The sequence below is a fragment of the Protobothrops mucrosquamatus genome, unplaced genomic scaffold, assembly GCF_001527695.2.
Source record: "Protobothrops mucrosquamatus isolate PMUCROS unplaced genomic scaffold, P.Mucros_1.0 scaffold4417, whole genome shotgun sequence".
NCBI lineage: Eukaryota > Metazoa > Chordata > Lepidosauria > Squamata > Viperidae > Protobothrops > Protobothrops mucrosquamatus.
Window position 1 is genome coordinate 2,180 of NW_015390330.1, and position 9,114 is coordinate 11,293.

At 39.0% G+C, this 9,114-nt stretch overlaps 1 protein-coding gene across 1 annotated transcript; it reads left to right on the forward strand.

Moving 5' to 3' along the window:
• Positions 1–4,823: 4,823 nt before the first annotated feature.
• On the forward strand, positions 4,824–8,745 carry LOC107298998 (zinc finger protein 260-like). The gene is made up of 3 exons (XM_015828363.2): positions 4,824–4,862; positions 5,399–5,525; positions 6,303–8,745. The coding sequence occupies exons 1-3, from the start codon at positions 4,824–4,826 to the stop codon at positions 8,414–8,416; spliced, it is 2,280 nt and encodes a 759-aa protein (XP_015683849.2). The 3' UTR covers positions 8,417–8,745.
• The last annotated feature ends 369 nt before the right edge of the window (positions 8,746–9,114 follow it).

The following is a 9,114-nucleotide window of genomic DNA, read 5'->3' on the forward strand; positions in this document are numbered from 1 at the left end:
CAATAAAGATATAGCTTATATTCATTGTTGTGCTTCTTGAAGCTGAATGGCTGATTAATGTTTCCTCCATTCAGGATTCTCAAAGCAGGGAAGCAGATCCCAACCCTGAATCCAAGAGGGCTCCTCTATCTACTAATAAATAGCTCTTCCCCATCCACAAAAATATGTGTTTATATTTCAGTTGGATCATCAACTGGTCCTTTTAGAAATCTTGGTCAGTACCATTAGCTATGAACTTAAGACAAGTGAACTCTGTCTCATGATCAGGATCTATTAAGCAAACCAGATGTTGGAAACTTATATTTCTTCTCCTAGATAATATTTGTGGCTAGAAGCAGTGTTGAAGGAAAAGTCTTCCATCATGATTCATCCAAGCCGGGGATAAACAACATGGCGACTGCTTTAGAAAGAAGGTTGCAGTTTATTGAAGAGCCAGACAGAAAGCTGGTTCTGGCAGGAAAGAGGAGAAAGGACTGAGCACATGTTGGGAGTGGCTTTCCTGTTCCTGTTTCAGCCTTTGTATTTCCTGTGTCACGTATTCTGACCTGAGTCTGGGTGTGTCTTTCTGGTATTCTTGATGGTGGTGGGTTAATCCTATTATGTCCCAAGGGTTATATCCTGCTTCCCTGGTGGGGCTAATGACTCTTAAGAGTTTGGGTGGAGTATGCAGATTTTAGGTGTCTTTGTCTTCCTAAGCTTCTAGCTCCAACTTTTCTGATGGTTTACATTTGCATTTGTACATAGCTGGCTTCTGCTTGGGGGAGGAAGACCTGGGGCTGTCAAGGAAAACTGGGCATGTTTTTCTGTCTCTTTAAGATCCTTGGAGGAAATATATTTTTTTGCCCTTTTAATATTTCCTTCTGGGGGGGGGGTGGCTTAGGAAGACAAAGACACCTAAAATCTGTATACCCCACCCAAACTCTTAAGGAAATACAAAGCCTGAAACAGGAACAGCAAACTGCTTCAAACAAAAGGCTTGAGAGGCTATAAAAACTCATTCCCCACATGTGCTCAGTCCTTTTTCTCTCTTTCCTGCCAGAACTATCTTTCTGTCTGGCTCTTCAATAAACTGCAAACTTCTTTCTAAAGCAGTCGCCATGTTGTTTATGCCTGGCTTGGATGAATCATGGCTCAGCCAATTTCACTGTATACATGCTATACTTTGATAATAAAGGGTTTATTATTATTTATTATTTTCTTCAACAGCAGGAAACAAGAATTATTTTCACACAGGTATTTCACACAATGCAAGTTAGTACAAAGAACGAACAGAGGATTATATAAAGTTATGAAATAAAAGATGAAAATTGTTTTTAGGTGGACCAAATAGTATTTAGGTTGCATATTTCAAAACATATGTTTGATGTTACGAGGCAAAAGCATGCTTCACAGTATTTGGATGCTTAATGATCTTAAAAAGCAGTGGTATTCAGTAAAATAATTTACCAAATTATGCTTTGAATATAGTTACCATTTTTTACATTGCTTCATTTCAGCAAAACTAAATAGAGATACAGATTCCAAGCCTACATGATTTTCCCAGCTAACATAAGCAAAAAGATTGTATGATTACTACTTACCACAAGTATTGTACTTCACAAAAGTGTCAGGCAATAATCAAAAACTAACAGCTACCCACAGAGCAGAAGTTCTCAAGTTCTCTTATACTGGCTTGAGTTTGAAAAGTACAATTGGAGAGAAAAAAGTAAGGCAAGTGAACTAACATGGTTGACGTTATTTGAAATTGGACCATAAATACAGGCTATTCTTTCAGTTGCAGGAGCCATTCAGGGGAGAGATCTCAACAGTGCTCCAGGGAAGAGGAGATCCATCCTTTTATTCTGAAGAGCTTCTTTTCAGTAACATCAAACTAGGGCCACCTTGCCAGGTAAGTTCATTTGAAAGTGGAAATGTAATTAGGAAATGTAATGTAGAAGTTGGAACAATTTAATCTTTCTTAATATTTTTGAAAAGACTTTGGAAAAGCACATGAAAAATAAAAGCCATGAAGTGAAACAATACCAATTGTACAAAAATGGCTTCGGAAATAGGCCAATATATCCACTTAAGAATAAATTACAGGATGGGCAAATTTCTCATATAAAAACCTCTACATCAAAGCTGACAAGTTTTAATGGCAAGACTGTTGGTGAAATGACTTGATATTTCCAGGATTGTGAACATTTTGAAATAGGCCAGGTAAAGAATTCTTAATACATCTTTCCTGTTTTCTAAGAAATGTGTATTTTACTGGGCCAGAGAAATGCGGGTAGGGGATTCCCCTGCCCAAAACGATTTTGGTGAGTTATTCCAGGCCAGGGGAGGGAGGTCCCCAAGGAATACCATTCTGCAACTTGGATCCATCTAAGTCATGTTTTGTGCCTTTAAAACATCAGCATGGAGGACATGAAAAAGGCCTTCCCACCCTTAAGGACTATATCAGTGATGGCGAACCTTTTAGAGACAGAGTGCCCAAACTGCAATCCAAAACCCACTTACGCTTTTTTTTTTTTTGCATACGGCGGTGGAGGCCTAAAGCAAAAAGGTTTTATAAAACCCAGCTGAAGGCCTAGGAGTGGGGCGACAGCGCGCGTGCCCACAGAGAGGGCTCTGAATGCCGCCTCTGGCACCCGTGCCATAGGTTCGCCACCACTGGACTATATGAACCTACATGATCAAATTGTGCCCTGTCAGTTTTTATCAATAATAGCACAGAATATTATTGTAAAAAGCAGTTTAGGGAATGGTCTGTCTGTGGGCAGTTTTTTGTTATGGAAGTTCCTGTCATGATTTTCATTACAGTTACTCACTAATTCTAGTGTGATCTAGTCCCAATTTATGGCATATTATTCTTTTAGTCCACCTTAGGATATTATTGCAGTATGCATGTCCCTGTGCTTTGATATGGAGAGTATATCATTCATTAAAATTGGATAATGTTCAGAATCATTTTGCAAAAGTGGTTTATTGAGCAAATCTGCCAAAAGTTTGTATTCCATTGGAGCAAAGATTCTCCCTAGTTCAGCTTTTCTGTTCTATATATTCAAAATTATCTTAAAATATTTATCACTAAAAGTTAAGCCTGACTGGGAATTTGACATGAGAGAGAATGAAGCATCCAAATTGCTTTTAATGAGTGTCACAATATTTTTAGGAGATGCATTTTACTCTCGCAAGTATCTCGATGTTCACTTCAAGGTCTTCTCCTCAACTGCCAAGTTGGTGGTCTCCTCACTGCAAGAAGCACAGAGAAGCCACTCCAAAGCAAGAGGATATTGATCCTGTCTCTCTCAGGAGATAAAGGCCCCTAAATCTAAAGGAAAAAGAGGATGAGATAGTACAGGCATAAATACATTCCTAAAATGGAAAGGCCATAATGGTCAAGTAAAGGGGAGGAGCTAAAGAAGCATCTCCTGATCAGAAGGAAAAGAGGAAATATGAAAGAAGCAATAAAGTATTTCATAAAAGTGTCAGGCGATTATCAAGAAATAACAGCCACCCACAGAGCAGGAGTTCTCAGGTTTTCTTATATTGATTTGAGTTTGAAAAGTACAATTGGAGAGAAAAAAGTAAGGCAAGTGAACTAACATGGTTGATGTTATTTGAAAGTAGATCATAAATACAAGCTATTCTTTCAGTTGCAGGAGCCATTCATGGGAGAGATCTCAACAGTGCTCCAGGGAAGAGGAGATCCATCCTTTTATTCTGAAGAGCTTCCTTTCAGTAACATCAAACTGGGGCCACCTTGCCAGGTAAGTTCATTTGAAAGTGGAAATGTAATTAGGAAATGTAATGTAGACGTTGGAACAATTTAATCTTTCTTAATATTTTTGAAAAGACTTTGGAAAAGCACATGAAAAATAAAAGCCATGAAGTGAAACAATACCAATTGTACAAAAATGGCTTCGGAAATAGGCCAATATATTCACTTCAGAAGCAAATTTCTCATATAAAATCCTCTACATCAAGGCTGACAAGTTTTAATGGTAAGACTGTTGATGAAATGACTTGATATTTCAAGGATTGTGAACATTTTGAAATAGGCCAGGTAAAGAATTCTTAATAGATCTCTCCTGTTTTCTAAGAAATGTGTATTTTACTGGGCCAGAGAGATGCAGCCAGGGGAGGGAGGTCCCCAAGGAATACCATTCTTGACTTGAGTTTGAAAAGTAGAGTTGGAGAGAAAAAAGTAAGGCAAGTGAACTAACGTGGTTGACGTTATTTGAAAGTGGACCATAAATACAGGCTATTCTTTCAGTTGCAGGAGCCATTCATGGGAGAGATCTCAACAGTGCTCCAGGGAAGAGGAGTTCCATCCTTTTATTCTGAAGAGGTTCCTTTCAATAACATCAAACTGGGGCCACCTTGCCAAGTAAGTTTAGTGAAAAGATTAAACTCCTTCTGCTCATGAGCTACTTTGAAAACCAAATGCTGACTCTGTGCATTTGAACCTGGTATCCCCACAGAATGATCGAGTGAGCCTCACTCATTCAACCTTCAAATTTTTCTACGGATGCAAACAAGAGACAATTCACAAGAATCTTGTATTAGGAAATCTAATGTATATGTTGGAACATATTAACCTTAATATTTTTGAAATGATTTTGGAAAAGCAATTAAAAAATAAAACACATGAAGTAAAACAATGCCCACTGTACAAATAGACCAATATATGCACTCAAAAATAAATTATAGGATAAATTTCTGATAGAAAAGTCAAAGTTAACTAGTTCTAATGGTAAGACTGTTGGTCAAGTGATTTGACATTTCCAGGGTCATTTACAAAATTTTAAAATAGGCCAGGTAAAAAATTCTTGGTAGGTATGTCCTGTTTTCTAAGAAATTTGTATTTTGCTGATCCAGTGAGAAAAGGTCAGAGGGGATTCCTCTGCACAAAATCTTTTTGGTGAGAGAATAGAATGGAATGGAATGGAATGGAATGGAATAACAGAGTTGGAAGGGAGGTCTTCTAGTCTAACCCCTGCTCAGGCAGAAACCCTATACCATTTCAGACAAATGGCTGTCCAGTCTCTTAAAAACTCCCAGTGTTGGAGCATTCACAGCTTCTGGAGGCAAGTTGTTCCATTGATTGATTGTTCTAACTGTTAGGAAATTTATCCTTAGTTCTAGGTTTCTTCTCTCCTTGATTAGTTTCCATCCATTGCTTTTTGTCCTGCCTTCAGGTGCTTTGGTGTTATTCCTTTGAGGTTATTCTGGGCCAGGGGAGGGGGCTCCCCAAGTAGTGCCATTCTATAACTTGGATGTATCTAAGCCATGTTTTGTGCCTTTAAGACAGCAGCATTTGGACTCTTCCAAACCCTTGTTTTCTGTTTTGGAAGTAAGAAAGAAAACATAGGAGAGGACTGTCTTACAGGAAAGTTTTTATTTTTCTTTCTAGGACACTCATCCCTTTGAGGAGGTGGCTGTGGACTTCACAGAGGAGGAGTGGGCACTGCTGGATTGTGGCCAGAAGGCTTTGTACAGTGAAGTCATGCTGGAGGTTTCTAAGAATATGGCTGCTCTGGGTAAGGACCCCCTTTGTTCTGGTTTCCATTGATTAGGAAAGGTATTTTAAGTGGGAGTTAAACAGGGAAGATACATGCATTCAGTTGCATAATGTGGTCAGAACTCTACCTGGCCATCATGTGTAAAAGTTTTCCTAATCTCAGGAAAATTAGGATCACGATGTCTAGTACCAGTATGTAGCTAATATCCAGTGGAGAGCTATGGCTGCAAAGAGCCCTGTACACGTCCCCTTCATTCCCTTTAACCGTCACGGCCCTTCGGATGATAAACCAGCCGAGGCACTTCATGGGGAATTTTATCGAAGGTTGTCGTCTGAGCCACTCTTATGGGACACAACAAAGGCCTTGGAAGAAATGCTCATCATAGCTTTGTGAAAGGCTTTAGATGCTCCATGGAAATGCCTGAGCAGATTGACCTATCAACAGCAAAGCCTTAACCTGGTTCAGAATGAAAAATCCCTTAGATACCATTAAAGCAGGGGTCTTCAAACCTGGCCCTTTTATGACTTGTGGGCGTCAACTCCCAGAATTCCTCAGCCAGGCACGTTGGCTGAGGAATTCTGGGAGTTGAAGTCCACAAGTCATAAAAGGGCCAAGTTTGAAGACCACTGCATTAGAGTCTCCTAGATAACAATTTCAACCCAGTATTTCTTAGCTTGACACATGGCTGGTGCCAAACCTGATATTCAGATGGGCATATTTTTGACTAGGGGAAACCCCCATTTGCCATCATTGTAAATTCTAATGAGAATTTCTGGTTTTTTTTGTTCCAAACAGGTGATGGTGATGGGCTAGAGAATGAGAATGATAACCATCTTAGATTATTTAAACTGCAAATGGCAGTGTCTTCAAAGAGCCATTGCTTCTCTTTTACTTTGCCTAAAATGCTGCATAGGAAGCACAAACCACAAAAGTATGTAAAATATGAGAGGGATTTCAGTCTAAACAAAGAGATGAAAATATGCATGAAGTGTGGAAAGAGCTTCAGTACGAACTGTAGTCTTCATCGCCATCAGAGGATACACACAGGTGAGAGGCCATATAAATGCACAGAATGTGGAAAAGCCTTCAGTACAAACTGTCATCTGAGTCGCCATCAGCGGAGCCACACAACTAAAAAATCATATAGTTGCAAGGACTGTGGAAAGATTTTTACTCGGAAAGGGCAACTTGCTTTTCATGAATGGATCCACACCGGGGAGAGACCTTATAAATGCACAGAATGTGGAAAAACCTTCAGTACAAACTATAATCTGAGTCGCCATCAGCGGAGCCACACAACTAAAAAATCATATAGTTGCAAGGATTGTGGAAAGATTTTTACTTGGAAAGGGCAACTTACTTTTCATGAATGGATCCACACAGGGGAGAGACCTTATAAATGCACAGAATGTGGAAAAGCCTTCAGTACAAACGATAATTTGTGTCGCCATCAGTGGATCCACACAGATGAAAAGCCATATAGTTGCAAGGAGTGTGGAAAGACATTCACGGAGAGTAGTGATATTATTTCCCATCAAATGATCCACACAGGGGAGAGTCCATATAAATGCCTGGAATGTGGAAAGACTTTTTTTGACAACAGTCACCTTACTCAACATCAAAGGGGCCACACAAGGGATAAACTGCATAAATGCTTGCAGTGTGGAAAGAGCTTTACTTGGAAAGAAGACCTTAATACTCATAAAAGGATTCACATAGGAGAAAAACCATATAAATGCCTGGTCTGTGAAAAAAGCTTTTCTTGGAACTCTGGTCTTATTCGTCATAATGTGATCCACACTGGGGACAGACCATATAAATGCATGGAGTGTGGAAAGACCTTTTTCTTCTACAAAGACCTTACTCGCCACCTAAGGATGCACACGGGGGGAAAACCACATAAATGCATGGAGTGTGGAAACAAATTTCGTTGGTACCCAGAACTTATTGATCATAAGAGGATCCACACTGGGGAGAGACCGTATAAATGTACGGAATGTGGAAAACAGTTTGCTCAGAAAAAACATCTTACTAAGCATGAAAAAATCCATACAGGGGAGAAACCACATAAATGCACAGAATGTGGAAAGTGTTTTGCTCAGAAAGGGCGACTTAATTTTCATAAGAAGATCCACACTGGGGAGAAACCATATAAATGTATACAATGTGGGAAAGCATTTATTCGGAAAAATAGTCTTATTAATCATGAAAGAATACATACAGGAGAGAAACCATTTCAATGTACAGAATGTGGAAAGAGCTTTGCTCAGAAAAGTCAAGTTAAAATTCATCAGACAATCCATACAGGGCAAAAACCATTTCAATGTACAGAATGTGGAAAGAGCTTTGCTCAGAAAAGACATCTTAAATTTCATCAGACAATCCATACAGGGGAGAGACCGTATAAATGCACAGAATGTGAAAAGAGCTTTGCTCAGAAAAGACATCTTAAATTTCATCAGACAATCCATACAGGGGAGAAACCATTTCAGTGTACAGAATGTGGAAAGAGTTTTGCTCAGAAAGGAAAACTTAAGATTCATCAGACAATCCATACAGGGGAAAAACCATTTCAATGCACAGAATGTGGAAAGAGCTTTGCTCAGAAAAGCCAACTTAAAATTCATCAGACAATCCATACAGGAGAGAAACCATTTCAATGTTCAGAATGTGGGAAGAGTTTTGCTCAGAAAAGCCAACTTAAAATTCATCAGACAATCCATACAGGAGAGAAACCATTTCAATGTACAGAATGTGGAAAGAGCTTTGCTCAGAAAGGACAACTTAAATTTCATCAAACAATCCATACAGGGGAGACACCGTATAAATGCACAGAATGTGGAAAAGCCTTCAGAAGATACTCTAATCTGACTCGCCATCAGCGGATTCACACGTTAAAAACCATATAGTTGCCAGGAGTATGGAAAGATTTCACTGAGAGTAGTGGTATTATTTCCCATCAAAGGATCCACCCAAGGGAGAAACCATATAAATGCCTGGAATGTGGAAACAGCCTTATTGACAACAGATTTTATTCGACATCAAAACTTCCACACTTGGAGTATGGAAAAAGCTTCATTCAAAAAGGAAACTTAATTGTCAAAAAAAGATCCACACAGGAGAGGGACCATATAAATGCAGAGTGTGGAAAAAGCTTTTGTCAGAAATGATAACTTATTTGTCATAAGAGGATCCATACTGGGAAAAGACCAAATAAACATATAGAATGTGGAAAGGGCTTCAGTTCAAACTGTAATCTTATTTGCCATCAGAAGATCCACACAATTGAAAAACCATATAACTGTTAAGTGTGGAAAGAGATTAAGTTGAGAGTAGTGATATTTCCGATCACAGGATACACACAGGAGAGAGATTATATAAAGGCTTGTAGTATGGGGAAAAGCTTTAACAATCACAAGGCATTATCTCATGAAAGAATCCACACTGGGGAAAATCCATATACATGCACCGAGTGTGGAAAGGGCTTTTCTTGGAAAGGACAACATAAATCTCATAAAAATGTGCCCACAGAAGAAATCGTATAAATCTATGCAATGAGCTTCATTCAGACAGTCAAATCACTCAGCATCTAATGCAGATGGGAAGG

What these genes read in the sequence shown, in the direction of transcription:
- LOC107298998 (XM_015828363.2), top strand. Translation starts at nt 4,824, where the DNA reads ATGTCCTGTTTTCTAAGAAATTTGTATTTTGCTGATCCA. An exon ending in ATTTGTATTTTGCTGATCCA is followed by an intron (nt 4,863 to 5,398) that starts GTGAGAAAAGGT and finishes TTTTCTTTCTAG; the next exon opens with GACACTCATCCCTTTGAGGA. An exon ending in TAAGAATATGGCTGCTCTGG is followed by an intron (nt 5,526 to 6,302) that starts GTAAGGACCCCC and finishes TGTTCCAAACAG; the next exon opens with GTGATGGTGATGGGCTAGAG.